General features: G+C 57.3%; 1 protein-coding gene across 4 annotated transcripts in view; it reads left to right on the forward strand.

Moving 5' to 3' along the window:
* Window positions 1–23,325, forward strand: part of RPTOR (regulatory associated protein of MTOR complex 1) — a 335,760-nt gene that overhangs the window by 118,227 nt on the left and 194,208 nt on the right. For 3 of the 4 annotated variants that reach the window (XM_086685560.1, XM_086685561.1, XM_086685563.1), the window contains one exon: window positions 21,032–21,190. In XM_086685560.1, coding sequence (XP_086541686.1) covers window positions 21,032–21,190 — 159 coding nt within the window. Of the gene's footprint in view, window positions 1–11,457; window positions 11,529–21,031; window positions 21,191–23,325 lie in introns of those variants that run through there. The other variant, XM_086685562.1, reaches the window with a different exon arrangement.

Consider the following 23,325-nt stretch of genomic DNA (forward strand, 5'->3'; position numbering starts at 1 on the left):
AAACAGGCCTGCCCACCTGCTGTGTGCCAGGCGCTCCCGGGGCTGGGATCCATCGGCTTCCTTGTGTGCTGCACTGGGAGGAGGTAAAGAGGGCTTCAAACTGTGGTACTCGCCTGTTTTCTTTAGCTTTCGTGCTCTCCTATATATATGTGTATATGTATATTTTTTTTTCTTGAACCAATTGAAATTTGCAAACATCGCGTTATCCATAAATACTTCAGTGTGTAGTTTTCCAGAACAAGGACTGCTTACATAAGGACTGCACATGTAACGAAACCCCATACTATGATCTCCTTGGTTTCGTAACCGGACCTCCTGGTTGTTCCAGGAACGTCTCCCCGTCTGGGCTCCGGCCCAGGCTCACACATCGCCTTCTGCCACCACTCACTCCTCTCACGTCGTCTTTCACGTCCGGACGTCCTCGTCGCGCGCTCCGTCTGCACCTCCCCGTCGCTTCCTTACGGCTGGAGCTGGGCCGAGCATTTGTGCCGCAGACGGGCCCATGCGCTCAGGCACCGCCCCAGGCGCTTCTGCCCCTCGTCCCGCTGCTGGTGATGACACTGCCTGCAGCTTCCTGCAGTGAGAGTCTAGTTAGTACTTCTCTCCTTGTGGGGGGCACTTGGGGCTGTGGAAATACCCTGTTCCTTGTACCGGTGTTGCTTCCACTGACAATCCCTGCCCGAGTCGGTCGCTGCTGTGACGGTGACAGATGCAGACTTTCTGATTCCGCGGTTCCTTCTGTATTTACTGGGATTCTACTGTCAGAAAACCTTTCTCTTCGCCCTCGTGCACCCTTTTACACCATCATAAAGCAGAAAGCTCTTCCTTCATTCCGAGGATGCTCTGCTCTGGCGAGTATTCTGTCGCCCAGGTTTGGCTGCTGGTGGCCCTTCCAGCCTCTGCTCGTACCCTGCTTGTATCCCGCTTCCTTCCTTCCCTGGCGAGCCCTGGTATGACCCGCATCCCCAGGGGGCTGCTGCCCCCTGCTGGGAGTGCTATGTGGGAGCCAAGTGCCCACTCCCACCCCCGCTGCATTGAATAGCATTGTTCAGATGTGTTTTGTGTTGTTAAAGATGTGTCTTCAAGGCAGATTCCTAGTAATAGTGTCTCTGGATCAAACAAGTGCCTGGGGAGCCTTTTCCTGGTCGTTGGCAAATTCCCCTGCATGGGGTTCGGGTCCCATGTTCTGTCCCAACTGGCAACACGTGAAGCACTTGACCTCAGAGTGCCCGGTGGGCTTTTTTGATGTTCGTCGGTGTGTGTGGTCTGGTAGGTGGGAGATGCTGTCTCGGGCTGCTTTTGTCCGTGTCATTTAAGTCAACTCGAGCAGTTTTGTATCCTTCAGGGCCATCTCCAAATCTTTGGCTGTGAATTGTCTGTTCAAGTCTTCAGCCCATTTTTCTCATAGAATATGTTTTATTTCCGTAATGTTTTAAGTTCCTGGGTGATAGCTGCTATGCTCTGTAAACTCCCAGCTGCCTTTGGCCGCCAGACCCCTTCTAGCAAGGGAAGGTAGACCAGCAGGGTCGTCCTGGACACTGTTTGTTGGGGTATCATGGGAAGACTCAAACCTCTGGGCTCTGTCGGGCCACCTGAACTGTCCCCACTGCTTATTCCTGAGGTCCTGTGTCTCTGAGATAAAGAAGTGGGTGGCTGGATGGTGGCATGGTGGTCATGGACAGCTTGGGCCCAGGCTTGAGGCCCCCCCCAGGATCAGGAGACAGCCTGGAGACAGCCTGCATGCCTCCTTACCTAGTGTGGGTCTGCCCCCCCCCCCCCCAGTGCTTGCAGCAACAAGAATTGAAGAGACTCAGCTCCCCAGGCTTCTTTCCGGAATCATTTACATGATTCAGTTTCTCTGCAGTGAATCAGTCTCCTGGAAAGTGCTCCTCCTGGGAAGGCTGGGGACCACGATTTTCCGCTAATGAGGACGCTGTCTGGAGTGCTCTCCTCTGGAGATACTTGTCTGGCTTCTATGAAATCAGATGCTAACCACCCCCCCACCCCCCCCACCCCCCCCACCCCCGCCAAGCCAGGTGATCCCTGTCTCCCGCGGTTCGGAGTTGGGCCATTCTACTTTGGGCTCTTAGATCTGTCTTGCTTTAAATCTCGAGTGAGATTTGTTTTAATGGGAGCCTTAAAAGTGGAGACTGTGAGGGTTCAAATCACATGGCGATCGATTCAGATCCGTTCTAGTTGAAGCCGATGGCCAACTCCCGTTTTGTCATGTCAGTACCCAGGGAGCCGACCTGCCTGTCTGCATCTTCTGGAACCGGCGCCCCAGCACACGCAGGGCCCACCGCAACGGGGGCCCGACCCCGTGGCCCTGTGCACGCGGGACTGTGCACCTGGGGGACACTCAGTGCCCGGTGTCTGTGCGTGTGTGAGAATCGTGCGGACGAGCGCCCACAGTGGAGCCACCAGGCTGTCAGCGGTTTAGGAAGAGGGGAATGAGGACAGGCCACGTGGCTCATGTGGCTGAGTCCTGAGTCCTGTTTGAGCACATCCCTTCCCTGGAACAAAGGAGCGGCTTCACCGCGTGACAGGAAGCACGTGAGTGAACAGCGGGTTCTAGGAAGCCCAGAGATGGGAGGCAGGCACCCTCTCCCGTCCCCAGCATCCGTCGCAGCTCATGGCCTGGGAGGGCCTGGCCGCCTGACAGGTGTGCCCGGCTTCACCGTCGGTGCCGTTTGCTTCGGATTCTGCACACTCGCTGCCCGACTTGGCAGCCCGTGCCCACCCTGGGGCGCAGTCAGGGCCCGGAGCTCAAGCCGAGGTCCGTAGGGACTGACTGCGTCGCAGGGACCGGTCGTCTGGGTCAGATGCACTGTTTCGGTTCTTCGTTACACTCTGGTCCTAAACGTTGCCTGTCGGAAAGTTGTAACCTTGAGGAAGATGAGCAGACGTTGTAGGATGTTACTGACGTATGTGCAGCCCGCAGTACTCACCCATTTACGCATGTTCACAGTAAGTGGCCGTTTAGGGTGTGTGCGTCCGCGTGGTCCACACCATAAGCGCAAACAGGTGGGGCAGTCGGGGGGGTGCGGTCGCGTGGGATTAGGGCCGTGCGGATGGCGTGCGGATGACGGGGAGGAGAGGTGGGCCGGTGGCCTCTGGTTAGAGACAGCCACGGGAAAGTGGGAGGGGCACCGTGGGAGCAGTGGTCTCGGGGACTGAGCACGTACAGAGGGCTGCGCGCTGAGGGCCGGCCCCGCGCCGGGGACGGTCCTGTCGGCCGCCTACCCGATGCCGCTGGTCACCATCACGTGGCGGGCGCCGTGTGCCGGGCCCTGTCCTGAGCGCTTTCTCGTGTTGGGTCATTCACGCTGCACAAAAACTGAGGTGCCCCCCCCCCCCCCGGCCCCTCCGACTCACAGCCGAGGGAGTGGAGCGCTGGGGAGGCCAGCACTCTGCCAGGACCGCAGGGCTGGGATGGGCTGGGCCCCGTCCGCCCGGAGCTCTGGCTCTCAGCCGTCACACCGGGCCGCCTCTCCAGCTCACGGTGGACTGACGGTACGTGGTTCCGGGACTGGTTATGAACGTGGCTCAGTACTGTCAGGATTCTGGATGAGTCTCTGTTTTCTGGACTCTGCTCTCATGATGGCAAAGTAGCCGCTGCAGGCCCAAACCGTAGAGTTGTGCTCAGAGAGAGAAAGGAGGGACAACCGCTCTCTCGTCAAGGAGAACGATGTCCCGGAGCTTCTGGCTGCCTTCCCTCCAGCCTGTCTGCTCAGCTTGCTGCCGGGAGACCCTCTGCCCCTCCAGCACGAGGGGCAGCTCTCGTGGGACGAGGACGTCTCCTCCAGGACGAGGAGAGCTCTGCTGCAGGGGTGAAGGGTGTGGGAGGCGCCCCCCCTTTTTTATTAGCTTTGCCATCTCTGTTACTGAGACTAGATGTCTCTCCAGAGCAGAGGCAGGAACGCACCGTGGGCTTGCCACCCTCGGGCCGCCTCCTGCCCAGGGCACACAGGGACGAAGTGCAGCCTCTGTCCCCAGCCTCGAGCCCTGGCGGGTGAGTGGGCCGCCTAACTGACACGACCCTAATTGACAAAAACGGCCCCGAAACCGCGCCTTGAGGGACGGAGGTGGCCCTGGGGTGGCCTTTTAAGCAAAACAGCGGCCGGCCTGTTGCAGTTCTGAGGGATTGCAAGAAATCAAGTACTGGAAGGTGGCATTTCCGATTTGGGTAGGACTTTGCCTCGAAATGTTGCTTCAAGCGTTTCTAAACTTTTATCAGATCATTTCACCTTTTGGAGTCTCACCCACGAGCAGGATTGCCTTCTGAGGCTGGCCGACACTCTGGGGGCCTCCAGACGGCAGAGGCCGGTGAGCGGACGCACACGTCGATGTCCACGTTCCCCACGGCAGCGTTAGTCTTAGAGAAGTTGACGCGTCTCCCGGTCTGCTCGATAAATCACGTATTTCCTCCCGGAAACCACGGAGCAGCCTGGCGCGCCAGGAGCACAAGCAGAGGACCCCGTGCCCCACTGTTTTGTGTCACCCAAGGCCGGGCCGGGGCCCCTCCCCGAGGCCTCCCTGGCGGGAATCTGGCCTCTGGTGCAGGACTGCCGGTCAGAGAAGACGGTGTGGCCAGAGCACTGACTGAGGCGCAGAGATGGCCCCGTCAGGAGGAGCTGGCATCCGTTCAGCCCGGGAAGGGCAGTGAGCCCCGTGGGGAAGCGGCACGCTTACTCGCGGACGCGTTTCCCAGTTAGGGCTGAGCCGAAGACCTCACTCTATCGTTACTCTTTCTTTTGTTTACAGGACTTGTGTTACGTTCGTGAAGCAGGTTATGTCCAGATGTGCCAATCTCTCACGCCATTGGCACATATGTCTTACCTGTGCTTACAGCACATTTCAGACTTTCATCTGTCTGGACACCGTAAAATGCCTGGCTGAGCCATGAACAAATGGCTTCGTGTAAGCCAATTTTAATAAAAGATGGCCAATGTTGACTTTATCGCTATGTGTACAAGTGACTCTAGGGGAGTTCGTGTTCATCGTGGGAACACTTGGAGATACCGTTTGCTTGTTTGTCTCTTCATTTGTTTTCTGTGGCCTATTCGTGTTAATTTTTAAACTTTTTATCATGGAAATAGTCCACATCTGCTGTCATCTGTCTTCGATAGTTATCAACCTGTTCCCAGCCTTTTTTCATCTCTGCTGCCCCCACTCCCCTCTCTCACCCACTCCCCCCGCTCACTTTATTTTTTTTTTATTTTTTTATTTTTTATTTTTTTTAACATTTATTTATTTTTGAGACAGAGAGAGACAGAGCATGAATGGGGGAGGGTCAGAGAGAGAGGGAGACACAGAATCGGAAGCAGGCTCCAGGCTCTGAGCCATCAGCCCAGAGCCCGACGCGGAGCTCGAACTCACGGACCGCGAGATCATGACCTGAGCCGAAGTCGGCCACCCAACCGACTGAGCCACCCAGGCGCCCCCCCCCCCACCCCGCTCACTTTAAAGCAAACTCCAGACACATATAATTCTATCTGTAAATACTTCAGTGTAGTTCTAAAGGTAAGCATGACTTGGGGTACCTGGGTGGCTCAGTCGGTTGAGCGGCTGACTCTTGATTTCGCCTCAGGTCCATGACTTTGTGGTTTATGACATTGAGCCCCACTCTGCTTAGGATCCTCTCTCTCCCTTTCTCTGCTCCCAGCCCACCCTCCCCCCCCCCCCCCCCCCCCGCACACCCTCTCTGGCTCAAAATTAAATAAATAAATAAATAAATAAATAAATAAATAAATAATAAAGATAATCATGACTTAAAAAAAACACACACGTGGAATTTATTCGAATCAGGGTTCAAGTAAGGTGAATACATTGTGGTTGGTTGATGTGCCCTCTTAATCCATAGAATCTCTGCAAGTCAGAACCCTGCCCCCATCCTGCTCCGTGTGTCTGTCTCTTCCTGCCATTTATTGGTTGAAGACACCGGGCCATGTGCTCCTGTAGAGGTCCTTGCTGTCTGGACTTTGCGCGTTGCTTCTCCCCGCCTGGCTCTAGGTAAGCCACACTCACCTGCCCTTGACTGTCCTCTACGTGATAGGTCAATCTGGAGGCTTCGGCAGATTCGGTCGAATCGGAGGGGTGCTCGGGGGGCATGGCGTTCCATAGGCGGTGGTGGGTACTTCCCCTAGGATGTGTGTGATGACTGGTTGTGTTCTCTCAGTGAGGTTAGCAGACATTGATGTTCATACCTGGATCCATCGATTAGAATTTGTAAAATGGTGATGATGTAATTCTGTCACCCCCCCCCTTGCCTGTTAACTGGGATATTGATTGCCGTAAAAAGAAACTACCTCTCACCGATTATTTGGGTATCTCAAGGTAGAGTTCATGTAGGAAAGCCAATACCAATACTTACTTTCCTTTGTTTAGCAGATTTCAGAATAATGACTGGGCGTCTCCTAAGGTAACCTGCAGGGTGTGTGTTTGTCCCAGTCAGCGTGCATTAAAAGCGTAACCCGGGGCGCCTGGGTGGCGCAGTCGGTTAAGCGTCCGACTTCAGCCAGGTCACGATCTCGCGGTCCGTGAGTTCGAGCCCCGCGTCGGGCTCTGGGCTGATGGCTCAGAGCCTGGAGCCTGTTTCCGATTCTGTGTCTCCCTGTCTCTCTGCCCCTCGCCCGTTCATGCTCTGTCTCTCTCTGTCCCAAAAATAAATAAACGTTGAAAAAAAAAAATTTAAAAAAAGCGTAACCGTAACACTTGTTAAACGTAACACTTGTTAAACGTTGGCGTGCACGTTGTTTCCTCCTTGGCCTTGTTTCCTCTTTGGCCGGTGGGGGCGGGGGGCGGGGGGCTCTGTGATTTGGCTCCCGAGTCCGTCTGATATGGGCCTGGTAGCTTGTGATCACTTCTTTCCTAGCTGGTGTGACCAGGCAGGATGCTCCGTTCTCATTTTGTACGTTTTCTGCCCAGGTCTTCAGTCAGCTGAGTGGGAATGGGATTTAGAGAGCTTAATCTGGGTCCCGGGGGTGCCCATTGCCCACACTCAGACTTTTCTCTCCCCGCTGCCTCTCTGTTTTAATGGTAGAATGCGTTATAAGGGACACCCAGGTGGCTCAGTCAGTTGAGTGTCCGACTCTTGATTTTGGCTCAGGTCACGATCCCAGGGTCTTGAGACTGAGCCCCGCGTTGGGCTCTGTGCTGACAGTGTGGAGCCTGCTTGGGATTCTCTCTCCTTCTGCCCCTTGGCTGCTCACACAGGCATGAGCACTTTCCCTGTCTCAAAAAAATAAATAAGTAAATGAAGGTAGAATGTATTATGAGTGCTTACTGATTAGGTTTCGGAACTGCAAGGTTTTTATTTAATCCCACGGATCTGCCTTCTCCCACACCGACCATTGAGATTTTTCATGGGCACCAACACAGTCACTCATTTCTTGCATGCCACATCACATCAGCACGTTCAGAAAGCAACAACCAACATAGCACCAGTGTTCTTTTACCAAAAACTGTTCACCAGGCATTTGCGGTTCTCTCTGGCACCAGGCCACAGATAGAGAGTGAGGTTACCCTGTTTTTCTTTTTGTTTTTTCTTTATTTTATAAATTTGAGAGAGAGAGAGAGAGAGAGAGAGAGAGAGAGTCCCAAGCAGGCTCCATGCTGAGCATGAAGCCCAAAGTGGGGCTCCATCCCACGATACTGAGATCACGACCCTAACCCAAATTAGGGGCCAGATGCTCAACCGACCGAGCCACCCAGGTGCCCCAGGTCACCCTGTTTTAAAGTCACGTGGATGCGTTCCTCCCCGTCCAGCAGTACAGCCAGCCAGGTGCACAGTTGTGTTCGTTGGTGTCCTTTTGCTTAAGATGTTTAAGAAAAGCTTTTTAAAAATTTTAATTCTGCTTTACAGTTACGTAAAATATTTAGTGGATCCCAAGTCACGTACACAAAACGAGAAGTCTGGCTTTTAGGGGTGCCTGGGGGGCTCAGTCGGTTAAGCGTCCAACTTCAGCTCAGGGCATGATCTCGCTCGTGAGTTCGAGCCCCTCTCTGTGCTGACAGCTCGGAGCCTGGAGCCTGCTTGGGGTTCTGTCTGTGTCTCTGTCTCTTTCTCGAAGATGAATAATAAAACATTTAAAAAAAATCTGGTTTCTCTTCCTGCCTCTTCACCCTGCGTCCTTCCGTCTGCAGCAGCCGCGTGAACGTTCTCATGACGGGCGTGTCTGTGAACACGTGTGTACTCACACACACACATTAGGTAAGACTGGCCATACACTGTGTGCATCTCTCTGCACCGTGCTTGTTTCCGTCTTGCTGGGTTAGAATCCGGAGGTCCTCGTTGGAATCAGACCTTCGTTCTTCCCCTGAAAGCAGCGTTTCCCAAAGTGGCAGTGCTCACCTCAGGGCCGGATGGTCCGTCTTTGTGGCCGTAGGCGTCCCCACACGTGTGAGGACAGCTTCCCTGGCGTCTACCGGTCAGATGCCAGGAGCCCCCTCCGCACCCGTGGCCGCCGAGCCTGTCCCCGGGCCTCACCGAGCATGGGAGGATGGCGTGTTCTGGGCAGGTCTGTTCACACCAGGTGAGCCCCTGTTTCAGAAGTGGATTTGGACCCCGTCGAGAAGCCTCGACTTTGTGGATTTTGACAGGAAAGCCAGCTGTCGTGGTTCTCTCCCGCCTCCTTAGCACATTCAGGAAGGAAGGAAGGGTTGTCACTGGCTAAGGCGCAAAGTAGAGAGAGGCAAGGATGTTCCCAAGTCTGTGTGAAACTGCTCACGCTGGGAAGATGTGTGTCGGAAACCTGAGGAGTTCCTTTGGCCTCGAACAGGGGTTCACAGACGGGGAGCTTGTGCCGGGGCCCTTCCCCGAGGGCTTTTGGTTCCCTGCCACGCGTGCGCTCGCGGGCCCAGCCGCGGGAAGGAGCCAGGGCGTCCCGTCAAGGGCCGGCGAAACCGTCCCCAGTAGCGCCCTCGAAACCAAGGGCGGAGCGGACGAGCCTGAGCCCGGAAGGCAGACTCCGCAAACATGGAGCGCAGAGGCGGAGGCAGGGGGCCGGTGGGAGGTCACCGGGGCCTCGACACCTCCCGCGGGGCTCCCAGCTCGCTCCCGCGTGTCTCTCCCGGGTCTCCGATGCTCCCTCCGCATGGAAATCGGATTAGCCCGACAGAGAGCGTCATCACGAACATCAGGAACCGAACACGAAATCAGAACTTCCTTTGAAAAGTAAATAATTGGGACCAGCGAGCATGCTTCTGAGACGTTTACGGCTGTACCTTAGGACCAGGGACTCCGACAGTCTGGCTCTCCTGTGGCTGCTGCTGGGCCCACGGGCAGCCCTGCTTGGGGCCTTGCTCAGAACAGACTTGGCTGGTGAGAGGCGTCGGGCATCACTTTGTCACGAATCACTTTGGTGGCTGTTTCTTTGGATGCACGGAGCCAGCTTCCGGGTGACGGGCTCGCCTGGGGGCGCGGCCTTAGCCCACCGCTTGGCTGGCCCGGTTTGGCAGCCATTTAACAAGTACCTGTTTCCTCCTCGGCGTGAGGCCTCTCGGTGTCGATTTGTTTCCTTCCTCGTCTTGTTACTGTCAGAGAGAACACGTCCTGTGGTAGAGAGAGCGCCCTGTTCAGAAGCGCTCCGCCAGCCGCATCAGTGGCCAGAACAAGGTTGCAGATGTGGAACGCCCGTGTCCCTGCGTCCACTGGATGCTGTAGCCCCGGGGCCCGGAGTCCAGTCTCCTCTGCCCCTACCCCCGCCCTCTCCCATCCACCCCGCACAGCTTATGAAATTCTGGATTCTCTTTGTCTCCCCACCAGGCAGGTTGGTAAACACTAAGTGTTCCAGGTAACCAGCAGGTATCGATCTTGCTTGGGGGTCGTCGGGCGTTAATGTTAGGAGGGAGCAGTGTTTTCAGTGCTAATGTGGTGTGTGGACGTGGGCAAAACTCAGTAGCCGTGAGAGGCTTCGGCTGCTGGGTCCCGGGGCTCCGTGAGAGCCCGGCTGGCCTGCGTGTGGCTGGCTCAGCCCTCAGGATCTGCAGGGGTTCCGGCCCCTCTCGGGGCGGCGGGGGTGGGAGTTGGGGGGGCTGGAGAGGGTGGGGGGGTGGGGGGTGCTGCCGTGCTGGAGCCCAGAGGCCGCGGAACCAAGGCAGGACCATCACGTTAGGATAGCAGACCTGTCCCTTATGTCTTCCTGTCTCCTGCTTGTCCCCAGTTTGCCAACACGTGGGAAGGCTCTCCGTCAGTCTCCCGGGGCTCCGCTGACTGAGTGGTAAAACCCGGGAGTCCGGAGCCGGGCTGCCTGACTTGAAACGGGCCCTGCCACACGCCAGCTGTGTGACCTGTGGTGGTTACTGCACCTCTCTGTGTCTCAGCTCCCTGTCTGTAAAGCGGGGGCGCTCCTGATGCCTGGCTGGCGTGGTGCTCGTGCGGGTGGGCGAGCGGGCGTAAGTGAGGGCTCGGGACGGTAGCTGGCGCGTCCTCTGCCCTCCTCTCCTCACTGGCTGTGTTTTCCAGGCACCCCGCCGTGCGTTTGCTCACGTCGTCCTCACAGCCTGTGAAGTGGGCAGAGGCAGGACCGTTCTAGTTATTTCAGGAGGGAGTGGAGGTTCGGGGTGGTTCCCAGATGGTCCCGGGTGGAATGCTGATAAATAAGTCACCGATGCGTGGCCGGATCCCAGGTCTTCCGTCTCGGGGACCCTAACTCTGGCAGAGGGGCGGGACTCTCCAGTGGGCACAGCAGAGCCTCCCCTCGGCAGCTCCCGTCCGGCATCGGGCGGCGAGGGCTGGGAGCCCCGACAGAGACTGTGCCCAAGGGGTGAGGAACCCCTAGCAGAGCTGGCCCCCGGGGTGCAGAGGAGGAGGAGCGGGAGACCCCCCAGAGAGGCCTCGCTGGCACTCGGTTTGTTTGCAGCCTGTCCAGAGGTGCGACGTGGGGTTCAGGGCGAGCAGCCCACGTCGGCCCCCGAAAGTCACCCGGATCTTACGTCTGGGGCGGGTGGTGCAGACCCGCGTCTCGCGCCAGTGAGCCTCCTCGGAGACGGCCCTGCCCTTGGCCAGTCGGGGTGGGGCTTGTGGGGCGGGACACCTGAAAATGTGCCCGTCGGCTACTGAGCTGACCCCTGAGGTAGGCGGGGCCGACTGCTGGCACAGGATGTGCTGGGGCTTTGACCGTGCGCCGTGAGTGGAGGGGAGAGTCTGTGAAAAAGCAAAAATACATCTTAGAGGTAACCCGTTGCTTAGTAGAAGGGAGCCCTGGGTTGTCGGACCAAACGTGAATCCAAGTCCAGTCAGCTCTCTGGGCAGATGCAGGGCAGCGAGGCCTGAAGCTGAACGGCCTTTTACCCGAACGATGTCCCCTACAGGTGGAGATGCCCATTACTGTTGGCCATTCGCAGAGCCAGGTCCCCCCGAGAGGTCATTTACAATGACACAGAGGGGGCGACCTTATGCGTTCCGTTTCCATTAGCGAAAATTCTAGAATAATATGAAAGGGTACTAGAAATTGCCAGAAGGTGGTCGATGACTTCTGTGTCTCTAGACTTCTTCTGAAGTTTGCTCCTTCGGCTTCTGAAACCAAGTGACCTCGGTTGTGCCCGCAGGTGACCAGAACTCAGCTTGCACAGGTGCAACTCGAGGGCGTGAAGGACCGGGCGTGGCCGCTGCCTGAGCGGCCGGGCCGGTTCGGGACGCCTCCGCCTTCCGCCTTCCGCCCTGCCACGGGCTGTGGCTGCTTGTGTGGTTTTGGGGGTTGGTTTGTTTGTTTGTGAGGCGGTTTTAATTTGTTTAAGATCCGTCTTTCCATGGCGAGTTTGCAAGGACACCAGTTCCGTGTTAGATGCAGACCACAGCCGTGTGTGTGTGGTGCTGGGAGCCAGCGCTGCGTCCGCCGTCAGCCTGAGCCCTTGGGGGGGGGGGGGGGTGAGTCCTTTGGGTCAGCAGAGATTCTCAAGGAGGGTTATTGACTGAAACATCGCTTCCCACCTCCTGCTTATACTTCAACTACTCAGGTGCTCCATTTAAAGTCATAAGAGAAGTGGTAGCTTGTTTTGTTTTTGTTTTTTAAATTTAGGGATTGGGGGCAAAGCCCAGTGTCACAATACCATCAAGAAAAAATGAGACAGATAGCATCTTACTAGGAGATAACGGAAACACTGGAAGAGGAAAGAAAATGTGCAAATCGAGCGGGAGATTGAATTTGTACTGCACGGATTGGCTCCGAGGTCCATGTTGGGATGAGCAAAGTTCCGTCGGGATAATGCAGTTGTGCTGTGGTTAATTTCAGGTAAACGATAGGTCAGTAAAGTCAGCGTTGCTCAGACACCTGTGAATTCGTGCCCTGCAGTTTCCCTGTATGACTGTTGTGTGTCCAGAGACGGGGACTTGGGGAACTTCACAGGGTCCTGTCCTCACCAGCTTGGTGTCGGAAGGCGAGGCGTACCACGTCGTTCTCACAGAGAAGTGAGAGGTGGCCCCTGTGGGCCCAGAGCTGCAAGGAGCCTCGGGAGGAGGCAAGGGCTTGCTCAGGCCCGGCCAGGGCGGCCAAGGGGCCCAGCGCAGCCAGACCCGGGGAGGGCCGGTGGGGGCAGGTGGCTGACGGAGCTGTGCTCCATGCCCGGGCGTGGCGGTGCTCCCGTGGGGACAGTGCAGTGGGCCCCACCACCAAGGATCCGCTTTTAGGACGCGAGTGGCCTGATGGTGTGCTTGGGAAGGAAAGTTCTGCCAGACTGGAAGGACGTGGAGAGAGGCTGGCCAGGAGGCCTGAGGACAGTCGGGGGCCTTTGACCCCCGATGAAGCAGAGGCAGGACAGCCGTGTGTGAGGGACATGCCCCGGGCACACTGAGCCAGGCCTGGGGAGCCCCGGACGAAGGGGGTGTGAGGGGGAGAGCGGAGGGAGGGACGGGATCGAGGTGCGTGGTCTCAGTGACTCAGAACCGGCTGACGCCAGCGATTCAGGTGGGGAGCCCGGGGGCGTGGGCCCGCGAGGAGCAAGGCAAGGGATTCTTCCATCGTAGGTTTGTGCTGCACCCACGGGGAGCTTGTGGTGTGAGACAAGGGAGGCTGAGTTACAGCCACGCCCGGGGTTGGAGGGAGGAGGCTGGGGAGGAGAGCCACGGAACGCAGGGTGGAGATTGACCCTTGGGGGAGTGAGGAGCCTCGTTGGACGCTGGGGACCTGGCTGGCGACGGGAGCCTCAGAGCACTTGGCCGCGAAGGCCTCATGACTCTACAGGACGGTCTAAGTACAGCAGCGATGCGTCGGAATGGCTCGAAGAGGAGAGGTCATCCGTGCCGAGGTCATGACCACGTGTGCACTCCTGCCCCTGCGGACGCCGTGCCGTTCCTCACGCTGGTCCTGCAGCCAAGGCGGAGGAGTGGGATCACCCAGTCAGCCGTCCGCCCCACTCCTGCCCCGCTGCCATCTAATTTCCTGCGTTTGCTCTTGTCTGCTTTGTCTTTGCCTTAGGGAGGCCCCCCTGCAGCCTGCAGTCAGGTGTCTGTCTCGGTGTCCCGCTGCTCCTCTGTCCTCTCATCTCCACGGAGCTGTCCGGACAAGGGAGAGGTCTTTTCGTTACTTTTCATGCCGTTATAAACCTTGGAAGACGTGTACATTTGCCAGTGACAAAGTAAATCTTCTCTCCTTCTGTCTCTGCTCGCGGACAGCACTCCTGGCTTTTCACACCAGACAGACGGCGTGGCTCTCGGGAGGGTCACCTGTCCACCCAGGAGTGCCTGCTTATAGAAAGTGCCAGCCGCGTCTCGCCGTGCTGCATTAGCTGGGCGCGTCCGCGGGCGCTCACGTTCCCTCCAGCGTCCGCTCTGAGCTTGTTTGGGGCGGCAGGCCAGCCTGCGAAGGCGGGACATCATCTGCCACGGGGCCTGGGTTCTGTGGCGCAGGCACCGGCTTCACCGCCGTCCTCCGTCCCAGCAGAACTGGAGGTTTTGAAATCCTAAGCAATTGGGATACTCCAGTACTCCAACAGAACAGCTCTTTTGGGAGGAGCTCGCTGGGCTTTGCGAACTCTAGCAGTGAGTCTTTATCATTTGTTCATACACAAACATTTATTAAGTGCCAACCACATGCCAGGTATTGACCAGGGAAGTGCTGGTCCCTGCCTTCATAGGACTTTTACCAATCGGGGCAGGAAGAAGGTGGAGGGAGAGCAGACAGAGGGGTAAGAAGCAGGTGGAGTCAAGGGTCATACGTGCTGCGGTCAGGGACCTACGTGTGCTATGGGAGCGTTTGGCACGGGGAACCTAACCCGTTTCTGGGAGTACCTGAGAGTGAGTTCTCGAGAATTCACATTTAACTTGATGTAAGAAGGAAGAGGAAATGCCCAGGCAAGACTTGGAATTGGGGGTCGAGGAAAAGTAGGAAGAGGGTCCGGACAAGGGCTAGGAGGTGGGTAAGAACATAAGACTTGAAAGATACTTCCTTGTGCCCGGAGCGTAGACTCTCAGAGGCTCTGCAGACGAGGTTTTGCAGGGACTGAAGGGCCGTTCTGAAGAGTTTTTGGGGTCCGTGGGAAGCCATCAAAGGGTTTTCAGCAAGTGAGACATACCGAGTTTTGAGGAATGGATTTGGATCAAGCCAAACGAGCCTGGCAGGTTCCTCAGGAAGTTGTCACGTAAGAAATTGATGACGGTGACGGTTGTGGCTGACGGTGGTGTTGTTGGCAGCGGCATTGAGGACGGTGGTGATGATACTGGGGGTGGTTAGGATGAGGGTGAGGGTGGCGGTGACCGTGATGGTGGTGACCGTACGTGCGGTGGCTTGGCTTAGGTCGGGTTAGTGCGAACAGAAGGGGCTGTAGCAGCAAGCAGTGCTTTTTGAGAGGCAGGAGCACAAAGTCCCTGAACTGCCAGGGCCTGGAGCCTTCCGTGTGGGGCTACCGCCTAGGACAGCTGTCCTGTGAGCAGACCTGACCTTCCTCCTGCCCAGCATTTCCCGGAAGTCCGTGCTTCCTACTTGGAAAGGGGTGGAGGGTGAGACATTTTCAAGACCCCAGACCAGGGACGAAACCGGCCCAAATTCTAACATTATGTTCGCTCACCCCTTCCTTCTCTGCTGCCGAGGAAGGATGGGAGAGCGGAAACATCGCTGATACCCTCACGCCTGGCCGGGCGAGGCCGCGTGGTCTCTGCTCGACACCCCGGAGAGGAGAGGGCGGTGCTGGCGCTGCCCGGGGCCTCCTTGCTGCGGGATCTATCAGGGGACGGGACCCTCAAGTGCAGCCCCCGACCCCCCATGCTCCAGGCACACTGGTGACCCCCCGGGGTCTGTCCTTGCGCAAGGAGGAGCCTGACGAGAAGGCGGGCACGCGGCACACGCCCCGCTCAGGCCTCCGTAGCACAGGCGGCTGCCCGGTGTCACCGAGGGGCAGGCGGACGGCGTGGGGGCGAGGGGTTCGGGGCCACGCTCTCCTTCGTCCGGCCACAGGGCAGCCTTTCTTTTCTCTTCCTCGCCCGCCTCCCGCAGAAGTTCCACACACGTGCCTGGCTGCGTCCGGAGGGTTGGGCTTGGAGCCAGGATGCCGGCCACCGCGGGCCGCGTTGCAGGGACTGCGTGTCACCTCGTGTGTGACTCGATGCTTTCTCTGCCGCTCCTGCCCTCAGACCCTGTGGCCGGGATCCAGGCATTGTGGTTTTGCCACCGCGCTATGGCGTGGTGACATTTAATTTAGTGCTTCTCATTTCAGAGCCCTTAAAAATACTAATTCGCATAAAACCCCAGGAGGCATATTATTCATCTTTGTGGTGCCTTTCATGCTCGTCTGTTAATGGTCCTTTTTGTGCCTAGGTGGAAAGCGAGGCTAAATCATCTGTTTGCGACCCCGCAGGAGAAGACCTTGGTGGAGCCAAGGTCAGCGATAACGAGTCCCTGATTCTATGGACGTCTCTGAGGAACGTCAGCCGTGGCCTCGTGCGTGGCTTGGGAGAACAGCACTGCCCCGTGGAACTGATGTCGGGAGGGGTGGGTGGTCCTGCCCTGGAGCCGAACCCTGGTTCGGTCGCCGCGTGGGGGAGGGCAGAGTGAGGAAGGCTGCATGCTGTGGCAGCAGGAGTGACGCGGGGGCTGCAGCGGGAAGCACTTGTCCCGTCCCCTCCGAAGGTGCCCAGTGGCCCGGGGGTGTGAAGCGGGCGCAGGCCCCACAGAGCCGGCAGCCTGCTGCTCCTGGGACCTGGTGTGAGGTCTCCGGGTGTGGCCTGGTCCTGTGTTGGGGTGCCTTGTCTTTGAGCAACTCTTCACCTCTGCGCGTGGGGCTTTCTGTAGCCCGAGGAGCGAGGGAGCCACTGGGGAAGAATTCACAAATTTGGAGGCTCCCCGATACCTGGGGTTTAGTGTGGGCCCTGCCCCTCTGGTTGTCTCTGCCTCGCACGGGCCGGCTGCCTGGTCAGTGCCGTGCTCTTGCGCCCGCGGCCGCGACTTCAGAAGCCTTTCTGACCCTGCAGCCTGTCCTGTTCTCTTTAAGGGTCAGTGGCTTTGATGCGCGTGAGCAGAGTCAGGCGTCCAGGGTGGCGAGCCGCGCTCCTGAACCAGGGGGCGCACGGCGCGTGTGAGCGTGACCTCCGGGGACCCGCCCGCCTGGGCTGTGGGCACGAGGCATCCCACCCTCTCCCCCTTCTGCCTGCGGCTCCGCGAGGCTCGGCTCTCTGGCGGGACGGTGCTCAGGAAGCCTGTTGGGGGCCCGTCGGGGCTGTGCGTGTGCTGCCGTCGCCGTGCGCCTGTGACAGTTCGAAGTGGGGGCAGAGGTGTCCTCGGAGGGCGTGATGGTCGGCAGCGGGGTTTACTGTTCCGCGTGTGGTGGCAGGAGGCCTCAGGAGAGAAGTGCCCGTGGGTCGGGGGGATAGACGTACGTGCGGTGAGATTGATTTCCTGTTTTGTTCACATCGTCTAATAAAGCCACCGCAATCTCGGTCAGTGTCCTCGTAACGTAGCCCGGCAGAAGGGGCGGCGTGAGAGGGGTACGGCGCCCACCACCGCCCCCCTGCCCTTGCTCTCCCAGCAGACCCTGCGTTCCCCGGAAGCTCCCCACCACTGGCACCTGGTCCTCGCTGTGGTCGGAGAGGACGTCTGTCCCCGCGCACAGCCTCCTGCAAATTTGGGAACTCTGCCTTCGGTTCGATCCGACAGCTGTTTCCTCACCCCAGTTGTGGAAATGCTGCTGCTGGGGACAGGGTCCCTTGCATCTAAAGGCAGCGCCCCTGCGGCATGCACGGCCCCGGCCCCCAGGGGGGTGGCTCTGTGCACACACGACTGGGCTTCCCTCCAGGGCGATGCCCCGTTACTGCTCTCGGTAGTGAATGGAAATGTTTTCAGTTGTTTTGTGACTCAGCCTCCCATCTTTACTCTTCCCTACATGAGCCGCCCAGAAGCCTTCCTGGAAATAGGAAAAACACGGCCCGGAGCGGGACTCCGTGAGGTCAGCTCCCGCCCAAGGCCGCTCCCTCCCCTTCAGCCCGCAGGCCCGCCGCCGCTGTGGCTCCTGGAGCAGAAATGGTCGGAATACCTCTAGCTACTTCTGCCTATCCGGCCAGGACGCACGGGTATTTAATTTATGAAAAGGCCCAGATCAAAGCGTCTACCAAGACGGGGAGGGGTTTGCTGCCCAGTGTGGTCGTCACAGCAGCCCTCAGTCACTGGATGGTCCAAACTCGGGGCCACGCTGGTCGCGTCACAGTGACTTGGGTGTTCACCGGGGTCCTGTGCTCCGTTGGGGGTTTCTTCTGGGGGTGGGGATTTGGGGGATTTGAAAGTAGGCTCCACAGATTGACCCCATTCCTACCTGGTCTGCGGTTGTTTTTATCCTGTTCGTTTGCAGACTGAACTTCTAGATAGTTCTGCCTGTAACTCACTTTCCAATGGCACGGCGTGCTTGTGCGGATGTGGTTTTGGGGGATGTGTCCAAGTTATCTCGATAAGATGTTCCCTGTCTGCCCCAGAACTGGATTTCCATTTATCGGTTACCCTCATCTTGTTTTATGGGGCCAACGAAAATTCAGCTGATTAGAGTGTTAGGACCCAGGACCCTGGCTCTGTCTCACTCTGAGCACAAATCCACGGTTCACCGATGACAAACCAGGAACGTTGACGTTTATTATTTTCTTCACTGTTAAACATGCAGATTCCAAATAGCAGAGTAGCAGGAATTAAGGCGAACAGGTAAGCGCCCAAAGACGTCTACATACGGACTTCCTAGCAGTTCGCTGGGATTCACTCGTGTCATATCAGTAGCAGGAAGGACTCTCCATTTTCCTTGTTTCATTACTAACGATAGAAGTCAGTGTCCGTCACATCAGTCCCTAATAACTGAGTGTGTTGTGTGCAGCCGTGGGAGGGACGTAAAGACAGAGTCCCATGCTGCCTGGCCTCACGGTCCCGGTGGGAACCACACGGTCACACACGGACGTGTAACAAACGGTGTGTGTGAGCCAGAGAAAGAAGACACAGGCGCCCCTGCCCCGAGGGTCCCGGCAGGAGTCGTGCACAAGAGCTGGGTGCTTCCAGAACACGTGGGTGAGGATGCTGCCCTCTGCGTCCCGAGCCCCTGCTCCCACATGGACCATCTCCGTGCGGGCCAGCCCTTCAGAGCCCCCACACAGGGGACCCACAGCCTCTGTCAGCGTCAGATTAGTTCACGCTGCCTTGGTGGTGAAAGTGAACTTGGAAACCTCGCGTACATGTGAGCCTTGTCTCGAGCCTCCTCTGTGACACCCTTACTTTATGAGGAGCATCCTGGCCCGTATGGAGGAGACATGGGAGGGGAAGGCCACGTGGCTGGACCCTGACCTGCGCCTCAGCACAGGGTTCTCAAACTGTCTGCGGAAGAACAGGGGCGCTCCCCTTGGGTTAGTTTGCTTACAGGCGTGGGAAGTGTGGACAATCTGGAAAAACTTGTGTTGTGAATTTCACCATCCCGAAGCTTTCATATTTATGCATCCGGTGATCACTTTGGGACTGCGAGATACAGCCTGTCTCCAAGGGTCTCGTGTGGTTGATTACAGACTACTCCCGTGTGCAACGGGCCACGTGTCACTGCTGGTTTCTTCACATCGATGCCTCATTTTCCTTTGAAGGATCAGGAATCCTCTTGTCCTTGGAAGCCGCATGCGGTCCTCAGGCCTTCTAGCTGCTTCCTGTCTCTGCTGCTCTCTCCCCGCTGCTCTTCGCACACAACGGGGATGCTTCCCCGGCAGCAGGTGCGCGGAGTGCCGTGCGGGCACGGGTGGCACCGGCCCGGCCCCGGCACTGTGTGCTCCGCGTTCCGACCGCTGCTTTCTTCAGGTGACGTCACTGTGTTACTTTCTATTTAGCTTTTCAAGTAAAGTTTTAAAAGTTCATCCAAGTAATAAACATACACGTTATTTTTAGAAGTTGGCGCGTAATCCCTACCTAGCAGCAAACCCTTTTAGCTGTGTTTTTCCAGGAGATACGGCCGTCTTTTTATGGGGCATTCTTACGCTGCTCTTTATTGACTTACAATTTGGGGCATGGTTTTGACGTCCTCGTGTGGCGTTAGAGATTCCATGCACATCACGTCCCCTCCGTCTTCCGGTGTGGTTCTAGATTTACTCAGTCTGTCTTCACTGGGAATTCACCACCGAATAGATATGAAGTAGGCCCCTCGGGTGAGCCCCACATGCCCGTCTCCCAGCTTCAGCATCACCACATGGCTTCGTTTCTGCGCTTAGGTCGGCTGGGCATTAGAACTGGTTTTGATGAAATAAAATCAGAAATCCAGGAGATGTGTGTCTGGGTATGACTGTGGGCTTTGTGGGATAGCCCCCCCACCCTCCGGCCTCCCCATTCCAATCAGACAGATCGTGGAGGGTGTCTGGGGGCGTGGGAGGGCTGGACCCTCGTGGTTTCCGTTTCTCTGTGTTCCTGGCCCTTCTTGTGTGGTCGTGTCTCCATGAGAATGTCAGTGGCAGTTTCTTGGAAGCAGTAAATAGCCTGTTATATTTATGCGAAACGCATTGGATTTGGCGGTAAACTCAGGGAGAACAGATATACTAAGAATGTTGGTGCCAGGGCGCCCGGCCAGCTCGGTAAGTGTGCCACTCTTGGTCTCGGGGTCATGAGTTCGGTGCCGTGTCGCACGTAGAACTTGCTTAAAAAAACGATAAGAAAAGACTGTTGGTGTATCTACCTAAGTGGGAACGTTTTTCCGTGTTTCAAGCCTCCTTCATATTTTCCAGGAGAATTTTTAAAAATTTCCTCATCTGGTTTTTTTTATGTTTCACGTCGTTTACTTCTGTGTGCTCAATCTGCTTTTCTGCTTTAGAAATGGGCGTTCCGGGGGCGCCTGGGTGGCGCAGTCGGTTAAGCGTCCGACTTCAGCCAGGTCACGATCTCGCGGTCCGTGAGTTCGAGCCCCGCGTCGGGCTCTGGGCTGATGGCTCGGAGCCTGGAGCCTGTTTCCGATTCTGTGTCTCCCTCTCTCTCTGCCCCTCCCCCGTTCATGCTCTGTCTCTCTCTGTCCCAAAAATAAATAAAAAACGTTGAAAAAAAAAAAAATTTAGAAATGGGCGTTCCGTACGTTTACGTCCTGTAACTGTTCACTGTTGTGTGTATAAGGGCTGTTGATGTTCATCTTAGGCCCTGCTGATTCGGGGGGGCCCTTGGCCTCGATGGGTGAGGGTCCAGGCAGGAGCAGGTGGGGGCTGAGCCGGGCCGAGGTGGCGAGGGGGAGGGGCCGTCGGGGTCCTTCCTCCGTCTTCCTTTTCTGTCTGCGGTTCTCTTGCTGCCTTATGCTGCAGCCTCCCGCAGAGAATTCTTCCGGAAGGATTGAGTGTTTCTGAGAAATACCTGGCATCCCGGCGGCGGTACGTTTTGCTCAGCGTGGCCGTGCGGCAGGCCTCTCCATCCCGGGGGACCGTCACGGTGGCTCCCAAGGAGCATCTGTCGGGTGGGGGCACGTGCCCGGCAGCCTCTGAAAGAGCCATCGCCCGCTTTCAGGGGCGGAGAAGTTCGGGCTCGCGTGTGCGGGGTCACGCGCCGCTCAGAGCAGGAATGGGGGGTGCGTCCCGGGTGCTCCCGCGAATCCACGGTGAGTTTCTCGATTTCTTCTCCCGCAACAGGCCCGGTACAAGCAGAGCCTCGACCCGACCGTGGATGAGGTGAAAAAGCTCTGCACGTCTTTACGCCGAAACGCCAAGGAGGAGCGGGTCCTCTTCCACTACAACGGCCACGGGGTGCCCAGGCCCACCGTGAACGGGGAGATCTGGGTCTTCAACAAGGTAGGAGCTCCGTCCGAGGTCCTTGGGAGCCCCGCCCGTGTCTCTCTGCCACAGAACGTTTCCGCGTGGGAGCTCGGCCATGGGTCCCGTCCGCCCGTGGCTCTGCCGCCGTCTAGACCCTGCCTCTGCGGACCCGGATGTGGTCGGGCTGGACAGGGCGGCGGGCCCGCCGTGTGGCGGGGACCCGTGGGATCATCTCCGTGTCAGCGGCGAGGCCTGGGCAGCAGGCTCGAGGTGCTGGCTCTCGTGCCCGCGTGGCGCGGCACCGTCTGGGCCACGCTGTCCGGTGTGGCCCTCGGATGCGCTCTCCCCGCAGGAGGCAGGACTCGCACGGTCGACACGGTTTCTCAGGTCAGGCGGAGTCTTCCTTAGAGAACCCGCGATTTCCTGACGAAACAAAACGGTGCACGGGTTCCAGAGAGCGCCCACCGCGACACCTGTGGACGCGGCCTCTGCTCTGCCCTCCCCAGGGCGGTGCTCCCGCCTCCAGCTCCTCCAAGGCGACACCCCTTCCGCCATCTTCCTGGCCGCGAGCGGCGAGTGTCGCGCCCACCCTGTGGTGGGGCGGCGGCTGCGTCCTCTCGGCTCACGCGGTGTGAAAGGCCGCGCCTGGAAGGGTGCAGGGTTCGACGCCACGTGGCCACCGCCGGTTCAGAAGACGCGCCTTCAGAGCCCCTGTGCCCTCCTCAAGTGCAGCCTCCCTTGTCCCCGCCAGGATCCCAGTGGACCTCGAGTTTACCGCGACCGCGCTTTCCTTTACAGTGTCCCCACTCTTGTGTGGCTGTCCAGGCGTGTTGTTGGGTGCGTTCTGGTTGACGAGACTGGGATCCTTCTGTGCCTGCCCCTCTCGCTCTGTGTCACGCTCTGAAGACCGGTCCCTGCTGTCCCTTCCCCCTTCCCCCAGTCCCCTGCCGCTGGCTGTGGGGACGTCCCGGGACCTGCTTGGTGCCTTCTGTGCAGACAAGCTTCTGAGTGGCTCTGTCGTCTTCCTGTCGCACACTGCCCAAATGTCTTCCGTTCCCCACCTTCTTCCCCAGACTGTGGTCAGGGTTTGTCCTTTCTGCTCGGTGTGGGGGCCAGCGCGGGTCTCCCCGGTGGCCGTGCCCTCGAGCGCCCTCTGCCGTGCGTGCCGGCCGTGGAGGCTTCCTCTGCTCGAAGTGCCAGCTCCTCCATGTGTCACTGGGGTTGCTGCGTCCTCTTCTCACTGATTTGAAGGAATCCCTTGTCTTCTGGACAGCAGCCCTTTATCACTGTTAGGAATTGCGAACGTCCTCCCCGAAGTATGGCTTGGTGTCCCTTAACGGACAGGAGCTCTTTACGTCCAAGTGGTCAGCTTGGTCAGTCTTTCACTACGGTGCGGACGTTTTGTGTCTTTAAGAAGAGTTTCCTCATGCCAAGATTTAAAAAGTAATCTTTTTTTTTTTTAAGTTTTCATTTTTTATTTATTTTGAGAGAGACAGAGTGCAAAATGGGGAGGGGCAGAGTGACAGAGAGAGAGAGAGAGAGAATATCCCAAGTAGGCTCTGCAGAGTTCACACAGATCCCAGCATGGGGCTCGAACTCACAAAACCGCGACACCATGACCTGAGCCAAAATCAAGAGTCGGTCGCTCACCTGCCCGAGCCCCCAGTCGTCCCCAAAAGTATTCTCTGTGTTCTTCCACAAGGGTTGTATTTTCGTCCATTACATTTAGGTCTCTAATCTACCTGAAACTGATTTTGTACATACTGTTATGTAGGAGTTCATATTCTTTTCCCCCCTCCAGTGGATACCTACCTGTTCCGTTACTATTTAATGTCGTCTTTGAACGAAATCGAGTTTCCATAGTGTGTGGGCGTGTTTCTGAGCTCTGTTCTGCTCCATGGGTCCTGCCTCTGTGCCAGGAAACTATTTTAATGAGCATAGGTTTCCAGTGATTCCTGGTGTTTGGGAAAGCGAATTCCTCCTCTTTGTTCCTCTTCAGTCGCGTCTTGGCTGTCCTTGGTGCTTTGATCATCCAGGAGACTGTTGAACCAACTTGTAAATCAGTGGATTAATGATGGGGGAGACTCAGCGTCTTTACAACGTTGAGTCTACCAAACTGTGTTCTTTTTTAGGTGTCTTTCAGTGGTATTTCATAATTTCATACAAGTTTG

The sequence above is a fragment of the Puma concolor genome, chromosome E1, assembly GCF_028749965.1.
Source record: "Puma concolor isolate L17-30 chromosome E1, mPumCon1.1.hap2, whole genome shotgun sequence".
Classification (NCBI taxonomy): Eukaryota; Metazoa; Chordata; class Mammalia; order Carnivora; family Felidae; genus Puma; species Puma concolor.